The sequence below is a fragment of the Tachypleus tridentatus genome, chromosome 2 (genome assembly GCF_004210375.1).
Source record: "Tachypleus tridentatus isolate NWPU-2018 chromosome 2, ASM421037v1, whole genome shotgun sequence".
Lineage (NCBI taxonomy): Eukaryota > Metazoa > Arthropoda > Merostomata > Xiphosura > Limulidae > Tachypleus > Tachypleus tridentatus.
This window is the reverse complement of record NC_134826.1, coordinates 4,541,592-4,568,081: the sequence shown is the minus strand read 5'-3', so window position 1 is coordinate 4,568,081 and position 26,490 is coordinate 4,541,592. Positions and strand designations below refer to the sequence as shown.

General features: G+C 33.0%; 1 protein-coding gene across 1 annotated transcript in view; it reads left to right on the top strand.

Annotated features, from left to right (window-relative positions):
* The first annotated feature begins 6,098 nt into the window (after nt 1-6,098).
* The window catches only part of LOC143237438 (neogenin-like), a 51,522-nt gene continuing 31,130 nt past the window's right edge, over nt 6,099-26,490 (top strand). The window contains exons 1-9 of the mRNA XM_076476685.1: nt 6,099-6,260; nt 6,540-6,685; nt 8,406-8,690; nt 13,883-14,036; nt 17,911-18,053; nt 21,777-22,052; nt 23,419-23,641; nt 24,675-24,829; nt 25,495-25,782. Of these exons, the coding sequence (XP_076332800.1) occupies nt 8,552-8,690; nt 13,883-14,036; nt 17,911-18,053; nt 21,777-22,052; nt 23,419-23,641; nt 24,675-24,829; nt 25,495-25,782 (1,378 nt within the window). The 5' untranslated portion in view covers nt 6,099-6,260; nt 6,540-6,685; nt 8,406-8,551. The remainder of the gene's footprint in view (nt 6,261-6,539; nt 6,686-8,405; nt 8,691-13,882; nt 14,037-17,910; nt 18,054-21,776; nt 22,053-23,418; nt 23,642-24,674; nt 24,830-25,494; nt 25,783-26,490) is intronic.

The window sequence follows — 26,490 nt, the reverse complement described above, 5'->3', positions numbered from 1 at the left end:
TCATTCTCCAGAAATATTTATATTTATATTGATCTAGCTTAATACGTACTGGATTTTCATTTATGGAAGAAACTGTTTTACTTTTTAGTTACCTCCCCCTTCATTCTCCAGAAATATTTACATTCATATTTAGATTGATCTAGACTTAATACGTACTAGATTTTCATTTATGGAAGAAACTGTTTTACTTTTTATTTACCTCCTTCCTCATTCTCCAGAAATATTCACATTTATATTTAGATTGATCTAGACTTAATACGTACTGGATTTTCATTTATGGAAGAAACTGTTTTACTTTTTATTTACCTCCCCCCTCATTTTTCAGAAATATTTACATTTATATTTAGATTGATCTAGACTTAATACGTACTGGATTTTCATTTATGGAAGAAACTGTTTTACTTTTTATTTACCTCCCCCCTCATTCTCCAGAAATATTTATATTTATATTTAGATTGATCTAGACTTAATACGTACTGTATTTTCATTTATAGAAGAAACTGTTTTACTTTTTATTTACCTCCCCCCTCATTCTCCAGAAATATTCACATTTATATTTAGATTGATCTAGACTTAATACGTACTGGATTTTCATTTATGGAAGAAACTGTTTTACTTTTATTTACCTCCCCTCATTTTCAGAAATATTTACATTTATATTTAGATTGATCTAGACTTAATACGTACTGGATTTTCATTTATGGAAGAAACTGTTTTACTTTTTATTTACCTCCCCCCTCATTCTCCAGAAATATTTATATTTATGTTTAGATTGATCTAGACTTAATACGTACTGGATTTTCTTTTATGGAAGAAACTGTTTTACTTTTTATTAACTCCCCCCTCATTCTCCAGAAATATTTGGCCTGGCATGGCTAAGCGCGTAAGGCGTGCGACTCGTAATCTGAGGGTCGCGGGTTCGTGCCCGCGTCACACCAAACATGCTCCCCCTTTTAGTCGTGGGGGCGTTCTAATGTGTAGTCAGTCTCACTATTCGTTGGTAAAAGAGTAGCCCAAGAGTTGGCGGTGGGTGGTGATGACTAGCTGCGTTCCCTCTAGTCTTACACTGCTAAATTAGGGACGGCTAGCACAGATAGCCCTTGAGTAGCTTTGTGCGAAATTCCAAAACAAACAAACAAACCAGAAATATTTACATTTATATTTAGATTGATCTAGACTTAATACGTACTAGACTTTCATTTATAGAAGAAACTGTTTTACTTTTTATTTACCTCCCCCCTCATTCTCCAGAAATATTTATATTTAGATTGATCTAGACTTAATACGTACTGGTTTTTCATTTATGGAAGAAACTGTTTTACTTTTTATTTACCTCTCCCTTCATTCTCCAGAAAAATTTACAACTTACTTATTCATTTCTTTACAAAAATGAAAATAGTTCATAGTATTAAATATAATATTTTAGTTATTCAAACTATTTTCAATACAAAAATAATTACTGTACATTACATTTCCTGTATGTTCTAGTACTTATCGGCATGAACAAGGTGGTTAAGGTACTCGACTCGTAATGCGAGGGTCGCGGGTTCAAATCCGCATCAAACACTCGCCCTTTCAGCCGTGGGAGCATTAAAATAAGACGGTAAATTCCGCTATTCGTTGGTAAAAGAGTAGCTCAAAAGTTGGCGGTGGGTGGTGATGACTAGCTACTTTCCCTTTAGTCTTGCATTGCTAATTAAGGGACGACTAGCGCAGTTAGCCCTCGTGTATCTTTGCGCAAAATTCAAACAATAGTACTTAGTGGTCATAGGCTATGTTTATTTTAAAGAGTGAATATTTTTATTCTTTAAATAGCTGAGACGAAAACGAAATAGCAGTATTTATTTTTTGTACAAAAAAGTTTGTTTTTATTGCTAAACAAAAACATCCACAATGGAATATCTAACTCTGTCAATCGTAGGTATCTATACCAAATTTTTACCGATATAAGCCTGTCTATTTACCGCTAAGCCATCGGAGCAAATATAAAAATAACTACAACATAATGTTTGTAGCGTGATATTCGTAACGACCCAAAAGGCAACTTAAAGCACAAAAAACACAAACGAATGTTTCTGCGTGACGTAAGGTTGAGTAATTTGATTGATCGCTGCAGTTCGAATAGCCTGATTAGTTTTTACGATCGAGAGTTTATCCGCTTTAATATTCTCGGTGTCTAACCGTAAATACGATAATTTTTGTTAGTGGTTCGATTTTTTCTTTCGCATAAAAAACCAAAATAACTGATAAAAATTACTGATTTTCTATATATCTCTTAAAATGTTCCTTTTTTTTTAAATCAGAGGTGAAATTGAAAAGATAATCTGTGACGTAGAGGCCTAATGCATGCTTTGATTGGTTGTATCTTTCAGTGTGGACTGCAGTTTTACCTATTCAAAGCTCATCAGAACAGCTTGGGTCAGCAGTCGAAATAGATACCACCTCTGGTGGAGAATAAAATAAATATTTAACACATATATACAGATATTAAATATTGAATAATGGATTGGACTAAATACCATAGCATTATTCACAAACCTAACTTAATTTAGGTTACTATATAGTGAAGTAAAACGAACATTAAAACCACCTAATGACTTAGCTTTATTAAAACCAGCATCGTTTTCTAGAATATTTGACTGAGAGAAGGTATAAGAGAAAATACTGGATATACCTTTCTATGTATCCAGTTTAAATGTGTGGATGTTATATGTTATATGATATATATATATACACAGGTAGATACGGATATGTGTGTGCTAATGTATTTGTAACCATGTAAATGTATATACACTTTCTCAGAAATGTTTGCTGATAAAAACTCCACAACGGAAACTACATTTAATTTACAAACTTGCAGTTCACTTACAGATTTTACACTTGTAGTGTCTGAAAGAATCTTAGACTTGTTTCCTTATGTTTAACATGTTGAAAATCTTTTGGCTTCCAAAAGGAAAAAGTTCCTTTGACTTCCGTTGCATGTTATCCGACTTCGGAGCGGAAGTTGACGAATTGATAAGTACGCTTTCTGGCGAAACTCGTGCTAGAAGCGGTTCATATGCGACAGCAGAACGTTCGCTTTCCCGCCACATGAAACAGACGTTTTTTTTGTATTTTTTCACGAAGCTGCGATATATAGAAAAGTCGTTGACTTGTGCACGAGTTGTTTTGTTTTTGTTTTAATATTTATTTTTATACACGAGTAATTTCTTAAAAGACCGAAATGAGATTGATTTATCAGGTGAATGAATGTATTTTTAGTGCAAGTTTTGATGTTACATCTATTTAAATGATGTACAGAATCGGGATGATATATTTAAACGTAAGCGACGCGGAAGAGACACATAAAAGTTTGTGCATGCTACACTGAACCTACACAAAACTTACTCGATTTAATTCTTGGGAATAATTTTCTTTCAAGCAGTGAAAATGGACATCTCTTCTTCCATTTCTCTTTTACGTTGTAACTCGAAACTATTAAACTTGTTTGTTTTCTGCTTTGAAGAACTCAAACAATTGTAATTAACTTTTGAATTTTTGGGCATATTTTTGAAAAAAGATAAAATTCTTGCTTAATGTACATAAATGGTGCTTGACTCAGAAGCGTCGTAACACAAAGTTTATGTTCCTATCGACGTCTACAGTGCGACACTTTTAAATCTCTCGAAGTACATTTCCGCCCCATTCAACTCATAATATCTTCTAAGACATTAGTTCTATTAACTCACGCTTCTGTGCTTATTTGTTGAGTTTAATTTGTCTTGTATTTGTTTGAATTTCGAGCAAAGCTACTTGAGAGCTATCAGTGCTAACTGTCCACAGTCTTTAAGCGATATGTTAGAGGGAAGACAGCTAGTCAACACTACCCACTGCTGACTTGTGGACTACTCTTTACTAGCGAAGAGTGGGATTGATCGTTACATTATAACACTCCAATGGCTGAAAGGATGAAAAGGTTTAGGGACTGGATTCGTATCCGTGACCCATAAGTTGTAAGTGTAGCACACTAACCACCAGACCATCCGAGACATTCTGTTTAGGATGAATCAACACCGTAACGTTGTTAAACATTTACAGTAGTGCTTGTTTAGGATGAATTAACACCATAACACTGTTAAACATTTACAGTAGTGCTTGTTTAGGATGAATTAACACCGTTACGTTGTTAAACATTTACAGTAGTGCTTGTTTAGGATGAATTAACACCGTAACACTGTTAAACATTTTTAGTAGTGCTTGTTTAAGATGAATTAACACCGTAACGTTGTTAAACATTTACAGTAGTGCTTGTTTAGGATGAATTAACACCGTAACGTTGTTAAACATTTACAGTAGTGCTTGTTTAGGATGAATTAACACCGTAACACTGTTAAACATTTATAGTAGTGCTTGTTTAAGATGAATTAACACCGTAACGTTGTTAAACATTTACAGTAGTGCTTGTTTAGGATGAATTAACACCGTAACGTTGTTAAACATTTACAGTAGTGCTTGTTTAGGATAAATTAACACCGTAACGTTGTTATTACTGGGATTATTTTGACGTGGTTACTTTATGTCAAAACCACATATGCTGTGTACACCGTGAAGACTCGAACCTTGGATTTTAGCATTGTAAATATGTAGGCTTACCATTGTCCCTCTGATGGTCGAAACAGTGGAATTGAGTAAAAATAATTATTTTCATAAAACTCTTCGAATGAGTAAAATTGAGTTATTTAATAAAGTAAGAGAATATTTTGGAAATATAATTTTTCCATGTTGGGGGAAAACAGTCAATCCGAAAAATAAAAATATGTATTTATATATTTTTTACTGAATAATATTAAATGAGTTGAAGATTGGATACAATCATGGAGCTTATTTATCTTATCATAAACATACGCCCCTTCCCCCGTTGGTATAGCGGTAAGTCTACGGTTTTACAACGCTAAAATCGGAGGTTCGATTCCCTTTACTGGACTCAGCAAATAGCCTGGTGTGGTTTTGTTATAAGAAAACACACACATAAGCATGCGCTATTGGCTGTTTATATTCACAATGGAATTTTGTTCGAAATCTTTTCACGAACATTGAATTATATTTGTTTGCTTGTTTTAGACACTTCTACAAAGTTACATAGGGTATAATTTCGCCAGCAGTTTCTAATTTTTCTTTCACAGACTAGAGAGAAGGCGGCTATTTCAAATCACTTTCCGCCAACACTTTGGTCACTTTAATCAAATAGTGGAGTTTGATCGACATTCTTGTCATGCATTCACAACCCAAATGTGCGGAATGCAGTTTTTTTGAACAACGGCACGCTAACCATTTGGCCACGCTTGGTTACAAACATGTAATTGTTAAATACGATAGGAAAGATGGTAGAGAGATGAGTACGTTAAGAATATGTTGTGTTGGAAATATTTTTATTATTCGGGTCGTTCTTTTTGGGCCAGGTGGTTAAGGTACTCGACTCGTAATCCGAGGGTCGCAGGTTCGAATCCCCGTTTCACCATGCTGGTCCTTTCAGCCGTGGGGCGATATAATGTGACTGTCAATCCCACTATTCGTTGGTAAAAGAGTAGCTCAACAGTTGGCAGTGGGGCGATATTATGTGACGGTCAATCCCACTATTCGTTGGTAAAAGAGTAGTCCAAGTGTTGGCGGTAGGTAGTGATGACTAGCTGCCTTTCATCTAGTCATACACTGATAAATTAGTGATCACCACTCTTGGGCTACTTTTTTATCAACGAATAGTGAGACTGACTGCACATTAGAACGCCCCCACGACTAAAAGGGGGAGCATGTTTGGTGTGACGGAGATTCGAGCCCGCAACCCTCACATTATGACTCAAGCGACCTGGCCATACTGAGCCAGGAAGGTTGAATTAATTAATACTAAAGTGTTTAAAAAAAGGATATCCAATATTATGACATTGAACAAGCTACCAAGATGTCCACCAAAAAACCGTGCTTTGAACAATTATAATGGCTTACGTAAGCTATCTTCTTTACCCAACGATATATTTAAAAAACAAAATCAATTTGAATTATAATTATGAGAAATAATAAGTCAATCATATTTATTGTTTTTTCTCTTGTTTTTGTAGGTGATACCCTAATTTTTCGGATTTTCGTTTCGTGGTGGAACCCCGTGATACCATTGCAGTTAAGGGTACTTCCACATCACTGGATTGTGTAGCTAAGGGTAGGCCCCCGCCAAAAATCGAATGGAAGAGAGAAGGAAAAATCTTACAATTTATAGGCGATTCCAGAAGGTAGTAATTTAATTTTAGTTTTCGTAATATATATTTAGATACAAGACTTTTCGAACATGCTTATTATTAGTCTATTTAAAATAACTGTAATGAAATTTCGAACAATCTACAAATTATATGCGTCTTTTCTGAAACAGTAAATAAACTATATTATTTAAACCTTAGTTATAATTAATGAGCAACATTTCGAAATCGATTTCCTAAACATAAAAATGCTGAAAATTTCTTGCTCATTGAGGTTCCATACTCTTTATTTCAGTATGAAATGTCTTCCCACAGGTCAGTCCTGCCAAATGGTTCCTTATATTTTAGCAGTGTTTATCACACACGTACGGAACGACCTGATGAAGGCTTATACCAGTGTCTCGCTACAATCAAAGAAATTGGTACGATTGTTAGTCGGACAGCAAAGCTTCAAGTAGCATGTTAGTATATCACAGTGTATTATTGTTGATTGTTCAATAAACTCTGAAGTTAATTACATTATTCGAATTAACTCAGTTACCTATCAGTATGAAGTTTTCAGAAATTTATTACGTTGAGTAAAAGTCTGTGTAATAGCCAAATGATTTTAATTACTTCTAAACCAACTTTGATAATATATTGTTCTTATAATACGTAGGCCCGGCATGAGTAGGTAGTTAAGGCGCTCGACTCGTAATCCGAGGCTCGGGGGTTCGAATCCCCATCACACCAAACTTGCTCGCCTTTTCAGCCGTGGGGACGTTATAATGTGACGGTCAATCTCACTTTTCGTTTGTAAAGAGAAGCCCAAGAGTTGGCGGTGGGTGGTGATGACTAGCTGCCTTCTCTATAGTTTTACATTAGGGACAGCTAGTGCACATAGGCCTCGTGTAGCTTTGCGTGAAATTCAAAAAACAAAGAAACTTATATAACGCCAACTACTGTAGGTTTTCTAAGTATCGGTAACTTTTTGTGGATTCACGTCTAACGTCAATAATTAACGACCTTTACTACCTCTGTGTGCTGGTCGTATAAGTAATCGTTATAACAGTTACTAAGCTAGCTAATTAAGACAAAACTTGGTGTTAATTAACTCTTGAACTTAAGGTTTATCTTCCCAAAGCGCTCATACTTTTTCGGGTTACTTTAGTTGTAATCCACTCCATGTTTTTAAACTAGTAAAGGAAACTTGTATTATGTTTTAGTTACAAACGATTGAATCTAATGAGAAGTTAAACATGGAAGATGTAATATTCAGAAATGACAACAAAACTACCATAATATTAGGGTCAACTTAGCTCTTTAGATATTATTTTAAAATTAAAACACAAATGACGTGTAATAAAATATATGTAGTACACGTAAGATGCTATGCAGACAAGTAGAATATTGAGGAAGATTTATAAATTAATATCATAGTGCCACCGTGATTTCAACAGCAAAGCTCATAATTTCTTCAATGAGACGATTCAGTCTGTGGTAGATCTAGATTTGTGATAGCGAACTGAATTCGAATCTTGTAAATACCACGACATATTTCCTTGACTTTTAGCTGTAGTACATTGACAACCAACTTCTTAGTATGGATGGAAGGACAATACTGATTGGCTGCTTTCTTTCATGTCACCATTTCAAAATTAGGGACGATAGTCTCTTTGCCATAACATAAAAACACCGATTTCTTGAAAAACAATTTAGAGAAGGTCTGTACATGTGGACTTTTTCTTTCACTAGGGAATGCAAATGTCATTAAAGTGGAGCAGGTTATTAGTATTTTGTTATTTATTTGCGGTCTAGTGTGGGTTTGAGATACAGATTAATATATATGATAATTATCAAAGTTTATTTGTTGAAGACCTTTTTACAGACACCTTATTTTACTCATAATAACTTATAATTTCTTGAAGCAATGTATTCAACATTTTATAGTTCTTGAAAGATTAATAGGACGTTTCATTCTGGAAGAAAATAATAAGTGATACTTTGGAAATTTGAGATATGTTACAGGGAAACCAATTTATTATTTGTCTGGCAACCGTAAGTAAAAATCACCTTTTAGTGGTACTGACATGTATAGCTGCGTCTCCATGAATGGTTAGTTAGTATTTAAGAAATAACGAAATTTCTGTATTATGAAAGAAGTATTTAAATTTTTAGCCTATTATTACTTTTGTTTTTCAGCACTACCTAGATTTGATGAGCAGCCCCAAGATGTAACTTTATATTCTGGTCAGGCTGCTTATTTACCCTGTGCTATTCAGGGTATTCCTCCAGCGAGTGTTTCGTGGGAGAAGGATAGCTATCCTTTACAAATAGATTCTTCACGTATGATAGTCCTACCAAGTGGTGCCCTTGAAATCAAACACGTTAAAATTACAGATGAAGGAAGGTATCGGTGCAATGCTTCAAATGTAGATAAATATAGGGTTAGTGCTGAAGGATCGCTGTCAGTTAAACCAGAGGATGGTAAGGTTGCTCTTCACTTAAACTATAATGTAGGCTATATGACTGATTTCTGTACTTAAAAGTTGACATGTCTGTAAATATTTGACAAGTGATTTAAATATTGAGTGAAAAGTAATGCAGTTGGATGATTATATTGATATTCAAACATTTAATATAAACTAGAAATCACAACTGAAGATAAGTATCTTCACAAAACTGGTAGATAACTGATAAGTTACTAAAGTCACAAAGGTTTTCTTGTTAACGTTAAATTGAACGTAGTATTGGAGTACAGTTATTGACGGTGTTTACAAGTCAAAAGGAGTAATTTCTTTTAATACAGATCAGTAGTTAGATTTCACTTGGAGTATTATATAAAGTTTTGATTTCCTTCTCAACTTGTTGAAAAGGTTCCAAGGAGGGCTACTAGGGTGATTTTGGAGATATTAGGGCTATTTTGTAAGGGTACATTAAGATATTTTAAACTAGTTCTCTTCTGACAAAAGAAAGGTAAGAGTTGATATCATTGGGGTTTACAAAGTTATCAAAGTGAATTAGAGGACAAGGTATATAATGTTTTGTGTTATATCACATTGGGGTTTACAGAGTTATCAAAGTGAATTAGAGGACAAGGTCTATAATGTTTTGTGTTATATCACATTGGGGTTTACAAAGTTATCAAAGTGAATTAGAGGACAAGGTCTATAATGTTTTGTGTTATATCACATTGGGGTTTACAAAGTTATCAAAGTGAATTAGAGGACAAGGTCTATAACGTTTTGTGTTATATTCTGAAGAGAGTATCACAGAATGCAAGATTAAAAATTATTAGAGGCTGATCGTGCTCCAGTTAAAATAGTTTTATTTCTCCAACTGGATGATCGATTGGCTTATGAGATGAGTTGCTGTCAGCAGTAATGGAGGCATGCACTTTAAAGGAGTTTAAGAGGGAAGTTGATGATTTTCTGAAAAGTAAAGGGTGTGTAAATCTTTAATTTTCTCAAAGTTGCACATCCAAGGACAGCCTTTAAGGATCAACTTTCCCTTGTTATCCATAAGTTGTCTTTATTCTACCATACATCTTGGGAGTGTCTGGAAGGGTTGATTTTTAAACCTTGGCTGTCAGTTACAATAAAGGGAATGACCAAGGTTCTGAACAGTGGATGTTAGTAAATATAACACAACATAGAACAGTGGATGTTAGTAAACACCACATAGAACAGTGGATGTTAGTAAACACCACATAGAACAGTGGTTGTTAGTAAACACCACATAGAACAGTGGATGTTAGTAAATATAACATCACATAGAACAGTGGGTGTTAGTAAATATAACACCACATAGAACAGTGGGTGTTAGTAAACACTACATAGAACAGTGGATGTTAGTAAATATAACACCACACAGAACAGTGGGTGTTAGTAAATATAACACCACATAGAACAGTGGATGTTAGTAAATATAACACCACATAGAACAGTGGATGTTAGTAAATATAACACCACATAGAACAGTGAATGTTAGTAAATATAACACCACATAGAACAGTGGGTGTTAGTAAATATAACACCACATAGAACAGTGGTTGTTAGTAAACACCACATAGAACAGTGGTTGTCAGTAAACATTACATAGAACAGTGGATGTCAGTAAACACCACATAGAACAGTGGATGTCAGTAAACACTACATAGAACAGTGGATGTCAGTAAACACTACATAGAACAGTGGATGTGAGTAAATATAACACCACATAGAACAGTGGATGTTAGTAAATATAACACCACATAGAACAGTGGGTGTTAGTAAACACCACATAGAACAGTGGTTGTTAGTAAACACCACATAGAACAGTGGATGTTAGTAAACACCCCATAGAACAGTGGATGTTAGTAAACACCACATAGAACAGTGGATGTTAGTAAATACCACATAGAACAGTGGATGTTAGTAAATATAACACCACATAGAACAGTGGATGTTAGTAAATATAACACCACATAGAACAGTGGGTGTTAGTAAATATAACATCACATAGAACAGTGGGTGTTAGTAAATATAACACCACATAGAACAGTGGGTGTTAGTAAACACCACATAGAACAGTGGATATTAGTAAACATAACACTGCATAAAACAGTGGATGTGAGTAAACATAACCTTGCATAGAACAGTGGATGTTAGTAAACACCACATAGAATAGTGGATGTTAGTAAACATAACACTGCATAGAACAGTGGATGTTAGTAAACACCACAGAGAACAGTGGATGTGAGTAAATATAACACTACATAGAACAGTGGATGTCAGTAAACACCACAGAGAACATTGAATGTTAGTAAATATAACACTACATAGAACAGTGGATGTGAGTAAATATAACACTACATAGAACAGTGGATGTCATTAAACACCACAGAGAACATTGAATGTTAGTAAATATAACACTACATAGAACAGTGAATGTTAGTAAATATAACACTACATAGAACAGTGGATGTGAGTAAATATAACACTACATAGAACAGTGGATGTCAGTAAATATAACACTACATAGAACAGTGGATGTCAGTAAATATAACACTACATAGAACAGTGGATGTGAGTAAATATAATACTACATAGAACAGTGAATTTTAGAAAATATAACACTACATAGAACAGTGGGTGTTAGTAAATATAACACTACATAGAACAGTGGGTGTTAGTAAATATAACACCACATAGAACAGTGGATGTTAGTAAATATAACACCACATAGAACAGTGGGTGTTAGTAAATATAACACCACATAGAACAGTGGGTGTTAGTAAACACCACATAAAACAATGGGTGTTAGTAAACATAACACTGCATAGAACAGTGGATGTGAGTAAACATAACACTGCATAGAACAGTGGATGTTAGTAAACACCACATAGAACAGTGGATGTTAGTAAACATAACACTGCATAGAACAGTGGATGTTAGTAAACACCACATAGAACAGTGAATGTTAGTAAACACCAGATAGAACAGTGAATGTTGGTAAATATAACACTACATAGAACAGTGGATGTCAGTAAACACCACACAGAACAGTGGATGCCAGTAAACACCACAGAGAACAGTGGATGTGAGTAAATATAACACTGCATAGAACAGTGGATGCTAGTAAACACCACATAGAACAGTGGATGTCAGTAAACACCACAGAGAACATTGAATGTTAGTAAATATAACACTACATAGAACAGTGAATGTTAGTAAATATAACACTACATAGAACAGTGGATGTGAGTAAATATAACACTACATAGAACAGTGGATGTCAGTAAATATAACACTACATAGAACAGTGGATGTCAGTAAATGTAACACTACATAGAACAGTGGATGTGAGTAAATATAATACTACATAGAACAGTGAGTTTTAGTAAATATAACACTACATAGAACAGTGGGTGTTAGTAAATATAACACTACATAGAACAGTGGGTGTTAGTAAACACCACATAGAACAGTGGGTGTTAGTAAATATAACACTACATAGAACAGTGGGTGTTAGTAAACACCACATAGAACAGTGGATGTTAGTAAACATAACACTGCATAGAACAGTGGATGTTAGTAAACACCACATAGAACAGTGGATGTTAGTAAACACCACATAGAACAGTGAATGTTAGTAAATATAACACTACATAGAACAGTGGATGTGAGTAAATATAACACTACATAGAACAGTGGATGTTAGTAAACACCACAGAACAGTGAATGTTAGTAAACACCACATAGAACAGTGAATGTTTGTAAATATAACACTACATAGAACAGTGGATGTCAGTAAACACCACAGAGAACATTGAATGTTAGTAAATATAACACTACATAGAACAATGAATGTTAGTAAATATAACACTACATAGAACAATGGATGTCAGTAAGTATAACACTACATAGAACAGTGGATGTGAGTAAATATAACACTACATAGAACAGTGAATGTTAGTAGATATATCACTACATAGAACAGTGGGTGTTAGTAAATATAACACCACATAGAACAGTGGGTGTTAGTAAACACCACATATAACAGTGGATGTTAGTAAACATAACACTGCATAGAACAGTGGATGTTAGTAAACACCACATAGAACAGTGAATGTTAGTAAATATAACACTACATAGAACAGTGGATGTCAGTAAACACCACAGAGAACAGTGGATGTGAGTAAATATAACACTGCATAGAACAGTGGATGTTAGTAAACACCACATAGAACAGTGGATGTTAGTAAACACCACATAGAACAGTGGATGTTAGTAAATACCACATAGAACAGTGGATGTTAGTAAATATAACACCACATAGAACAGTGGATGTTAGTAAATATAACACCACATAGAACAGTGGATGTTAGTAAATATAACACCACATAGAACAGTGGATGTTAGTAAATATAACACCACATAGAACAGTGGATGTCAGTAAACACCACAGAGAACATTGAATGTAAGTAAATATAACACTACATAGAACAGTGAATGTTAGTAAATATAACACTACATAGAACAGTGAATGTTAGTAAATATAACACTACATAGAACAGTGGATGTGAGTAAATATAACACTACATAGAACAGTGGATGTGAGTAAATATAACACTACATAGAACAGTGGATGTCAGTAAATATAACACCACATAGAACAGTGGATGTTAGTAAATATAACACCACATAGAACAGTGGATGTCAGTAAATATAACACCACATTGAACAGTGGATGTCAGTAAACACCACATAGATATTTTTCAAACTTTAGTTGAAAACATTTCTTTTTGAAACATGGGCTATTTGGTTCACAGCCTGTGCTGTACCTGATTTTTACAAGTGGGGAGGCTGACACTAAGCACATAAGATATTGGGGAAGGGGGGGGGCTCTGCCTTTAAAATAAGTAGTTCACCAGTGCATTAGGCATACTGGTTGGAGTGAGTAAGGGATATTTTTGAATGGCTTTAGCATCACCCTTGAGTCACAGGTGGTGCTACACCACAGTAAATCAATGATTCAGAATATCCTCTTATGGATAGATAGCCTAATTTTGTAAAATAGTGATGTATAGTTTTTAAACCTAAAGTAAGGAAATTTGACACTTGTATTTTTTAATTAAACTTTCTTTGTAATTATGTAATGTTATGATGATTTATAATATAGTTTGACTATATCCACAGCTGACTCTTACAAAAGAAAAAGTCCAGAATTTATTACTACTCCAAAAAGTGTCACGGTTATAGAAGGAACAAATGTTGCACTGGATTGTGCTGGAAATGGTAATCCACACCCCCAGATAACTTGGTTAAAAGATGGTGGTACCATTGACCTGAAGTAAGTAACATAAAACCTTAACTTAAAAGAGATTAAATTACGGATAATGTTTTTCACTTACAATAACTGTTACCTCATTATTAAAGTTTATATTATTTATCAGTTGTGAAATGTGAAAAAAATAAATTGGCAGTACTTTAGGTAAAATAGGGCAAAATATAAAATATTCCTATTATACATGGTGTCATGCTGCCGTGGTATTCATGTTCATTGTGGTTTTACTCATGCTGGTCTAATGGAACTTTAGTAAGTGTTGTACTTCAAGACTCTGAAATACAACCAATCAATCCTGTTAACATCATGTTTGTACATCCTGCAGTTATTATTAATATGACATAATATTTAAGGACATCAAGAGATTTGTTGGCCTATTTAGGCTGTTCCATCCAGTAAACTTTATAAAGCAAAATAATAATAAAACTCAAATCCAACCCTTATTATCCAAACATTTATCAGGTCTTTTATTAAACTCCCTAAAAGTTACTACATCCACCACATATAAAAGCAACCCATTCCAGAGTCCAATCACTCCGTTTGAAAAGTAAAAATGTCTTACCTGAAGAGGACTCGTACCTTGCCAAGATTTATATTTGTGCTCCCTAGTCCTACCCTTATCAACATTAAGTATGAAAACACTTCAATTACATCTCTAATTTTTCTTTTTTAAAAAAACAAACATTCAAAGATGTTGACCTATCCTCATATGACAACTCTTTCATCAAAGGAGTCATCCTTGTGGCACTCCTCTGAACATTTTCCAACAATGCAATGTCTTTCGTAAGGCAAGGAGCCCCAAGATTGAATGCAGTACTTCCAGTGAGGCCTAACTTACCTCTAAGTTTGTTTGGCTGATTGTTATTTCTCTCGTTACTAAATGTTGATGGGCTGTCGTTAATCTTGCTAACAGAGTAGATGCAACTTTGATTCTTCCCAGAGATCAGATACTTTTTCTTTGTCCTCTCAGCAGAAAGTCTGACTATAAGATAAATATTCTGGTCAATTATACAACAGATTAGCATGGGTATGCAATAAAAATGGAAGTGTTTACATTTACTGAGTGAATGCTTGTTTTGTCAGTAACCTGTACAATGAAGTTATAACTTCTTTAGACTTGTATTCAGTATTTCTGTAGGTACAATCTTCTTGCAGCCAGCAACACTCAAGATCTTAATATAATTAGCAGAACTTAGCATGTTATTGACTGTTCCTTTATCTTTCATTGGTATAGATTTAAAAGAGCAAAGATTCTAAGTCTGAGCTCGAGGTATCCCACTTGTGACATTGATTGAGTTTGACTAAACTCACTTATAACAATCCTTTGCCTTCTTCCACCATGCCATTTTTTCCCAACAAGCCACACCTTTTTGGAAATATTATGTGATCCAGCAGGCTTATTATTCTCTAAACTTTCCAATTTGTTCTTAAGTGTAGAATTAATGTTGCCTTCATTTAGCAATTTTTCAGGATAAGAAAGACTGCTTATATATTCATTAGTACAACGTGAAGAAAATGTAGTACTTAGTAATCCAACAATCTCATAATAATTAGAAATGAGCTTTTTCTCTATCATTCTTACAGAATTCGTTCTAATATTTTTGTTTACCCTTAATGTGTTTGCAGAAGTCTTTACTGTTAAGTTTCACATTTTCAGTCAGCCCATTTTAATATTCCTCATGTTCTTGTATAACCTTCCAAGTTTCCCATCAAAGCAGCAAATTTAATTATCTTAAGTTTATAATATTTCTCTGGATTTCTTACTTGCAGCTACACCTTTATCTCTCAATAAGAAAACTTCATATCTTGAATGTTTTTAAAATGTTTGTGTCTGAAATTCATTCACTTACTAAATTTACAACACAAAGTTCTTGTTGCAGTTGTCAAAATGTGGTTTGTTGAAATTTGTAAACAAAATATCATTATTCCTTATCTCTATGTGCAGTAAAACTTTAAATTAATTGAGAAGTGAACACCTGCACCCAGATGTTTTCCAGTTAGCTACCTCTGAACCATTTCTCTATTAGAAGTTAACAATAATTTACAGTGGTATTGTTCCTAGTAAGTTACCTGACTGGGAAGAAAACCATTCTGAACAGTTTCTGAAGATTTGTCCTCTTATGGTTTGACTGTAAAACTTCTCCACCTGTATGAATGATATTAAATCCTGCTATAATTTTTACCTCATTAACAACTAAAGTGAAAGTTTAATCTCAATATAAATGTTCTTATTCATATATTGGTTTCCTCTGTAACAAATTTCAGCTATGAAACTCATTAAAGCTAAAGGTTAAGACTAAATTTTACTGAAGTTTAAATCATGTGGAATCACAATGCTGTTTATTACTATCTATTGATAATTACAATGCTGTTTATTACTATCTATTGATAATTACAATGCTGTTTATTACTATCTATTGATAATTACAATGCTGTTTATTACCATCTATTGATAATTACAATGCTGTTTATTACTATGTATTGATAATTACAATGCTGTTTATTACCATCTATTGATAATTACAATGCTGTTTATTACCATCTATTGATAATTACAATGCTGTTTATTACCATCTATTGATAATTACAATGATGTTTATTACTATCTATTGATAATTATATTTATAATATTCCATATGTACTCCAAAGAAAAGATAATGCAGTTTGGCATATTCATAATATTTCCCACTGTTGATAAGAACACTTGTAGTTTTTAAATGTTTTTTTTAACGTTCACAATATTTATGCAATCGTGTTGGAAGCTAGGTCCAACTTTTACAGCTAGTATGTAGAACTGGTTGAATAGCTCAGTATCTTTTAAACATTGATTGGTGTTAGGTCAAATAATCGAGTCAAAATCATTATTAACTTGATTGTCACAAAAATAATGAACTAATCAAAATTAATGCCTCTAGTTATTACTTTCTTTGATTATTCCAATTATCCAAGTAATTTAATTATAACAACTTACAATTATTTTTGACTAATTCAAGACTGTTCAGCTTAGTTTTGTAATACAGTGTCATGATTTAAAAGGGAAATCATACAATCAAAACTACTGTTTCTAATTATTACTGTATTTAGTTATTTCAACCATCCAGTTAGTAAATAATTTGAATGTAATTGATTAACTGATTCTACTACACCCATCTCTGTATAAATATTTGTCTGGTTTATAAATTGTAAGAGTGGTACTGACATATTTTCACAGTGAAATACTGTTAGTATTGAGTTTTGTAAATTAAATAAACTTGAATATTTTTAACCTTGGCTTGTTTTCATTACCAGTACTTCTATTAATTAGAAGCATTAATAAAATGTCACCTTAAAGTACATGCATATGAACACATAGGAATTTCTATACAAACTTGAAGGAAGGTTACAAACTCTCCCAACTCCATCATCTACCATCACAACTCAGAAACAGGATATCTGATTTCTCTATCTAACTTGAAAATTTTCTCAACAGCCAAACGAGAGACTGAACTACCAATAAAAAACAAACTATATATGTAAAAACATTTCTTTCATCTCTAAATGATAAAAAGTTTTTACTAGAGTTAAACTTATTTTAACTAGTTGATTTATTTTCTTGACTTAATATTTGTGTGCTAAAATTGTTTACTCTTGTATACATATTTCTGTTGTAATTACAAATATCGTTTGTTTATTTTATTCTTGAATCATGAGGATTCTGAAAAATTTGATAAATGCTTCCTGTTATCATGTTCATGTTTTGTTTTATCATTAAATTATGTTTTCCAAAAAATAAATCTATCATTACAGTACTTCTTTTGTTGTTTTGACTGGTTCATAATTGTTTTAAACAGTATTTAACAATATAGTTCAAAGTTTTGAAGGGTGTTCTCATCTATATCAGACAGATCAAAAGTCGATTCAAGATGCTTGGCATAGGAAGTTTACTGATAGAGAATATACAAACAGAAGATGAGGGTACCTACACGTGTCGTGCCAAAAATCTGGTAGACTCAGAAGATGTGACTGCAACTGTTGAAATACAAGGTAATGGTACAGTGTAATTTTATTGACTGTCACATTCAGTTATTTATGTTCAGAAAGGTTCAGAAAGCACAACATCAGCACAATACGCTAATCATTATAGAAAAACTTGGTTTCATAGTATTTGTAAGAAGTAAAGAAGTGATATGTCTTGTGCATCAATTAACACTGTTTGTTTATTAATGTCAGGAAAGGCACTAAATGAAACAGTGAAGGTAATGTTAGTGGTGAAACAGTCAAAGGTTCCACAGAATAAGGATGTTTTATTCACAATGAATTGTTGTGATGTCTAACACTTTGAACAGTGTAGGGTCATGACAGTCTTTCTTAGAGCAGCTAAAGTAAGATGTGTCTTTACTTGAAAAAGCAAGTTACTTAAAGTGCTTAGGGTTTTCTGTCATAAACTGCGATACACTGTAGAGAGAGAGACTCAAGAGAAGATAGCAAAGAAGAGAGAGTACAGATGATAAGTCTTCAATAGAAGGGTGGAACATAAGATTATTGATAAAGGCTGCATAAATCAGTTTGTATATTCTGTTGAGTGGACAATAAGTATATTAATGGCAAATCACTACAGATACTGACACTATTTAAAGTTATAGAGTTGAAATAGCTAGTTATCAAAGCTATAAGCAAGATGAACAAATCAGAGCATTGACACCATCTTAAGGGCTTAGGTAAAATTTGTTCATCGTTAAATAAAACTATTGTAATATATCAAAGTTACATCTAAGAAGCAAAAATCTATGCAAGCAAACAAACCATACAACAAATCTATATGCATCAGTGTGATGTGACAAGAACTAGGGGTACATAACTCTTTATTATTGTAAATAACGTAACTTGTGTGCCTTTACCCAAATTAATGATTAATTAATTCATTCTACTTTCATTTCAAATTTTAATGTGACAGATATTTTTGTCATATCTTTTTACCTTGTCTAGTACAAAACAAGATGCACCATAGGATGGTGATGGTGTAAATTAATCTAGTAAAGTTCACCAGTGTTGTTTGTATAAACAATACCTCGTACATACTGGCTTCTTTGTTTCTTATTTTTCAAATACCCTGAGACAAATATAAGCTAAACTACTTTCTCTAAAGGTTTAGAGAACTATGCTAATGTAGTGCTGTAACCTTCTGATTACATGCAAGTGAATGACTGTTGGGAGTGAGTAGTTAAATTTATATATAACTGTAACTTTATTTTACAGAACAATCAGTAGAAAAAAAGTAAACACATACATAACCATCTACTGACATGCTCTGTTAATAATAACCATTGGAATTATGATCTTTCATGCATAAACAGGATAACAGGAATTATTAACATCATTTGTTATTACGTAACTGTTAGTATGTAACTGTTATTATGTAACTGTATTTGTTTCAGCTGTGAGATTGAGCTTGATTTTAAAATAAATTTAAATTTCCATCTGGTTACCATCACAATGATACCATGCAACGTTTTCCATCCCTAGTGACCCAACAGATTCTGATACCATACAACGTTTTCCATCCCTAGTGACCCAACAGATTCTGATACCATGCAATACAACGTTTTCCATCCCTAGTGACCCAACAGATTCTGATACCATACAACGTTTTCCATCCCTAGTGACCCAACAGATTCTGATACCATGCAATACAACGTTTTCCATCCCTAGTGACCCAACAGATTCTGATACCATGCAATACAACGTTTTCCATCCCTAGTGACCCAACAGATTCTGATACCATACAACGTTCGCCATCCCTAGTGACCCAACAGATTCTGATACCATACAATACAACGTTTTCCTACCCTAGTGACCCAACAGATTCTGATACCATACAACGTTTTCCATCCCTAGTGACCCAACAGATTCTGATACCATACAACGTTCGCCATCCCTAGTGACCCAACAGATTCTGATACCATACAACGTTTTCCATCCCTAGTGACCCAACAGATTCTGATACCATACAATACAACGTTTTCCTACCCTAGTGACCCAACAGATTCTGATACCATACAACGTTTTCCTACCCTAGTGACCCAACAGATTCTGATACCATAGAACGTTTTCCATCCCTAGTGACCCAACAGATTCTGATACCATACAATACAACGTTTTCCTACCCTAGTGACCCAACAGATTCTGATACCATACAACATTTTCCATCCGTAGTCACCCAACAGATTCTGATACCATACAACGTTTTCCATCCCTAGTGACCCAACAGATACTGATATCATACAATACAACGTTTTCCTACCCTAGTGACCCAACAGATTCTGATACCATACAACGTTTTCCATCCCTAGTGACCCAACAGATTCTGATACCATATAACGTTTTCCTACCCTAGTGACTCAACAGATTCTGATACCATACAACGTTTTCCATCCCTAGTGACCCAACAGATTCTGATACCATACAACGTTTTCCATCCCTAGTGACCCAACAGATTCTGATACCATACAACGTTCGCCATCCCTAGTGACCCAACAGATTCTTTCAGGTCAAGCTTAGTGTCCCAGTTTTCATTTTTTTGTAGTAATTTATCTGTTGCATCTTGTACTCTATTCAGTACTATGGACTTCTGACAAGTATCAATCAAAAGATGCAAGTTTTGTTACCTGAGAAAGGAAACTTAAAATAACTGAGTATTACCTCTGTTGCTTTTAGTAAACTTGGCTGAAAGGCAGGTTGCAGCAGGCTACTTAAAGCCATTACTGCACAAGATGTTATACCTGTTGTAACAAAGACAGTTAAATGCAAATGACAAGTGTTTTTTCTTGTCAGTGTATGATTTTCATATTATGAAGCCAGGAAAATGTTTTATCCAGACTATTTTTTTTAAAATCATACTTTAATTTGGCCAAACTGGCAATATGGAAACTGTGACCAAGCAAACCAGTTTCTCAATAGTTTGGGAAACTTTCTGGCTCAACTATTTATTTAAAAACCATATAATTAACTGAAGGCTTATAATAGACAGTATGAATTTAATTTTCAGCTAAGCAAGTACTTTGAGTTAACATTAACTTGGTCATATAGTTTCAGATTACTATCTAGGTAAGAAACTAGCTCATGAGCATAAAGAATTTGATCATTCCTCGACTAAATGAGTGAAACTGATTTTCTTAGATACATTTTGAAGTATGAACTAATTTTTTTTATTTATATTTACAGCTTCAACTGCATGATATTTTGCTTTAGTTCTGTAATGTTACTTCTGTATAATAAACAGTAGGATTTGTCATTTTCAGAGGAATGCAAATGGATCAGTATGTTTCATCCAGAAACTCACTTTCACCATTATTCACATAAACAGTCTTGCTGTTTATTATCACTGTTAATCTCAAATAAACTGTTTTCATTTTGTATTTGTTATCTTTTTGTCTCTTTACTTTTCATTCTAATTAATCTGTTTCATACTGTGCTTTTCTCTGTGTTTAACATTTGTGCCTTCTTTCTTGCTATCTAACATCTTTTGAATATTTTTCTTTGTGCTACATAATAAATTACATCAAGGGATATCTCCTTGCTTCATATTGTAAGGTAACTAATCATCACCTTTTCTTCTGTTTCTTATAAACTTATATTTGAGACTTGTTCATGTCTCCCATGTTAGGGATGTTTGTTATGTTATTATCTTTAGGTCTTTATTTTAAAATTTTAATCAGAAAAATATGTTGGCATATATTTGGTTTTCTTTATTCTTATCCATCCATTAAGTTCCTCCAAAATTCATCAAGAGACCACAAAACAGATATGCATATGAGAAAGAAGACATAGAATTTGAATGTGAAATCTATGGTCAACCTGAACCGACTGTCCAATGGATGAAGAATGGAGAGGTTATTATAGAGAGTGAATACTTCCAGATTGTAAGTGGGTATAACCTAAGGATTCTGGGATTGGTTCATTCAGATCAAGGAATTTATCAGTGCATTGGGAGAAATCTAGCAGGAAATATCCAGGCTTCTGCTCAACTAATTATTTTGAATCCAAGTAAGTGTTCGTTTTTTTGTTCCTAAAGTTTTCATGCATATATCAAACACTATTATCCATTTGTTCTGTGTTGTTTTACAAATAAATAATATTAAAATGTGTTGTTTTACAAATAAATAATATTAAAATGTTCATGTTTAAGAACATGAACCCCCATTTTTAAGATTAACCATGAAGGTTTAAACTTTGAATTTTATCTTCTATCTTCTCAGTGTTAATTCATATTTATAAAAGTGTTAAAATGTTAAATTATATGTTTATTAAGAAAACAAAAATACAGAGTTTTTGGATGAACATGATATGATGTTCAGGTGTAATTTAATTTATTGAATTTGTGATTCAAGTTTGAAACATATATAATTAATACTTGAAACTGTCAGTACTTGGTAAAACTCTATAGTTATGGAATTGAGGAATCTTTAGATGATTGTACATTTTACAAATCTATCATTTATTACAACCATGGTTTTGCCAGTAATGATATCATCAGGTAGGTATTGAAAATGTGTTTGTGAATCCATGATAATAATAAAATGTACAATTGTCTGTTATACACACATAAACTACATTTACTTTTATCATTGTTATTATTATTTAGTGTTCTGAGCTTTACATATACATTCACTTGTTTTACTGTATGGAATGGAAAAAATCAAACCATTAAATTTAATAAGTTAGTATTATGAAAAACTAATTAGTTAGAGCACATATTTAGTATTATTTTGTTGTTCTCTCAGCTTAACCTGTTTTAATTAATTAATTGCATGTAGTGTTGATTTTGTACTTTGAATGACGTGCTCAGAAAATTTAATCTTTGTAACTTGTCAAATGATTATATATAAAAAAACAACTGAATTGTGTTACAAATATTTTCAGGTTTGTGTTTAGTTTTTCAGAAATATTTTGTTTTTATCTTACTTTTTTAAGGTTTATAAATACTTAAATGTAGAAACCGACTTTGAAGTTTTGTTGAAAACAAAAATTCCAAAATAATTGTAATATTTATAGCTTGTACATACCAGAACAACAGCTCCAACCAGAAGATTTTTTGTAATATTTTGACAGTTTACTGTATTATTAAAAGGAAGTAACTTTCTTAGCTTATTTACTTTTGTTCATGCATGTAAACATTTTGTGTTTCAGATTCTAAGGTTTTGTTTTTGTTTTCCACTTTTCTTCCTCACCTGCAATAACATGTTCTATTATCTGTAAATTTTTGAAAATGTGTATTCATGTCCCAACTCCATCTTCTAAACAATGTGACATGTTTTTTCTTCACTAATGATTTTATTTTTGATACTTCTTCATAATTTCCTACTTTTCCCCCAAACTGTATGTGATAATCTGTGAAACTAATAACAAACAGATCTACCATTCCCCACCCTCATTACCCCTACCTCTGTGACTACCCCTCATATGGATATTATAGGTGACCAGCCTCATCATAAAAAAGTGCCTTCAAGTCCTCAAAAGCTAACAGCTGTTGTTGTTTCCACACGATTCGTGACTATAACCTGGCAACCACCAGTCATAATTAATGGAATTATTATTGGATACTCTATTTACTACAGAGAAGAAGGCTCAAGCAGGTAATTGATATTAGGTGACAGTCAGAGCAAGCCACCTACTTAAAGCAACCTGTTCTTATCTAATTTCATTTTCGTATGTTTATACTTATAAAAACTACAATGCCTTGTTTTATCAGCTGGGTACCCTAAGTGTTAATGACACTTCAGCTGTAGTCCTAATAATGTAACATGATATTTGGCCAGCTTATGATATTGAAGTTAGTCCTAAGTCAACGTAAAATGATCTTTGTAACAAAGGTATAGTAATAAAAATAAACTTATGTTAAACATTCTAACTAATACTAATAATGAAAATAATTAGAAAGAAATAACAAAGTATGCCTTACTTACGGAAGTCAGAAATGCTTACATTCAGCCCTACATATCCGTCTTAACAGATATCTACAGGTGTGGGTCATCCTTGTTTTCTGCCCAAAATATGGATCTAGCAATTTTATAATATATTCTCTTCCTATTTCAATTATACAATTATAATATTTTTACCTGGAACATTATAATTTCTATTTATATACTTCATAATTACTGAATATGAACAACTTTAAAGTTCATGCATGAACTTGAAAGATCTATTAAACATTGAAAAATTTTTGTATAAAACTGTTTGCAGTAGATTTAATAAACACCCTGTAATCACCAACTTATGATACTAGTGATTTTAATTCAGTACAGAAATTGTGGTAATATTGAGATAAAGGTGATTATAATTGTAAAAAATGTATTGATTGTGTTACTGCTTCACAAAGTTTCAATAAATTTGTTATGTTGTCACTTTCACCTACATTTTTTTAATATTGTGCTAGTTATGAAAATTTCAAAATTTTGGTTCAGTTTGAGATAAATTCTGGTGTAAATAATTATCAATTTTTTTTAAATTAGTGTTTTTATTTTACTGAACAGTTTAGGAAAAATAAAGAAATTAAGATAATCAGAAGGAATTATTTTATTATTATATATAAAATCCTGTTTGTAGTGAATATCTAATTTTTTATGAATGTGACCATGTTTTAATATACTACTTAAAAATTGTTTGAAGGGAGAGAGTAGTGAATACAACCATACCTCATTTGGAAGAAGCCACTATTCAGAATCTCAAATCTTCCACCCGCTACACCATCCATGTTATTGCATACAATCAACATGGACCAGGAAGCAGTTCAAATGAAATTGCTGTGGAAACCAAATCTGAAGGTGAGTGTGAAAAAGAAAAATCATCCTGAACACAATGTGTTACTAAAAATGTTTAAAACTTTAAGATTTATTGTTTCAGTTCAAAGCGAGGCAAGTTACAGTTTGTATTATACAAGTGTGATAAAAATGACTTGATATTTTTACAACCCCATTTACTTTGATCAGATATTATACTTTTATACAGTCTATAATAAACTGTTGTAAAATATATTTTTGATTTTATTTATAACTTAATTGTTTGCTAGAGGGAACTGCTAACCATGATGATGCAATATTGGAAAAAGCTTTATGTAATACCTAGAGACATGGGTACATTATTTATAAATGCAAATAACCAGAAATTAGAATTCAGTAAAGTGTTCAGTATTTGAAGTGAGAGTTATTCTGTCTTTCAAGTAAATCAATTAGCAAATAAATTTTTTAACTGCAAGTTTATATGTAAGTTAGGCATAGTACAATTAGTGAGAATTTAGGTATAAAAATTGTGTCAAAGTAAAAATAGCCTTTAGAAGATTCTACAGTGAATAGACATTTATTATTCTAATGTCAACTGTACTTGGCATTGTTTTTACTGAGTAATACACCTTATGATAGAAACAATCAGCCTCTGATATATTTAGAATACAAATTTTTGTTTTTAAAGAATGGTTGATCTTTCCTTCCAGTTCATGTTCCAGGTTCTCCACATAATTTACGTGCAATATCTAACTCACCAACTTCTATCCACGTTCAGTGGAGTCCCCCTGATAAACCTAATGGCCCTATAGAAGGCTACAAGCTTTACTACATGGAAGCAGGATCTGCTGTTGAGCATGAAATTATGACCATTGGTACCAGTTACGTTATCAAACAATTGAAGAAGTTTACTAAATATAGCATTTGGATAGTGGCCATAAACAAAATTGGACCTGGGGTCAGCACTAGAGAGGTTTCAGCTCAGACATTGTCAGATAGTAGGAAATTATTCGATATCATTTATTTAGATTTAGCTTTTATTGATAAGATAGTTTTACTGAAGATTCTATTCAGATGTAGATTTAAAGTATATATACACTGTGATATTTCTGATGTTCACAGAGTACACTCCTCTTCCCCAGAAACCCCATACTTCATCAATCTTGAACGTTATGAGAAGTTGTAACAGTCATCAGTTGATGTACACTTATTTTCATTCCTTTCTGTTCCTTTAAATAAATTTTTATATTTATTTTGAAACAAGTGCATATTCTGTGTAATTAATACTTAAGGTGTATGTGTTAGTATACTCTTAACGCTTTAGGGCCTGACATGGCCAGGAGGGTTAAGGCATTCGACTTGTAATCTACAGGTCACAGGTTTCAATCCTCATCGCACCTGCTTGCCCTTTCAGCCATGGGAGCCTTATAATGTGATGGTCAATCACACTATTCGTTGGTAAGAGAGTGGCCCAAGATTTGGCAGTGGTTGGTGGTGACTAGCTGCCTTCCCTCTAGTCTTATACTGCAAAATTAGGGAGGGCTAGTGCAGATAGCCCTCGTGTAGCTTTGCTCAAAATTAAAAAACAAACAAACTTAACACTTAATTAATTGAGGAACTTGAATTACAAGACTACATTTGAAGAAGCTTGAAAAACTCAATTCCTTTCTAAAAACATTTGGAAATAACTTTAATGATCTTTGGTT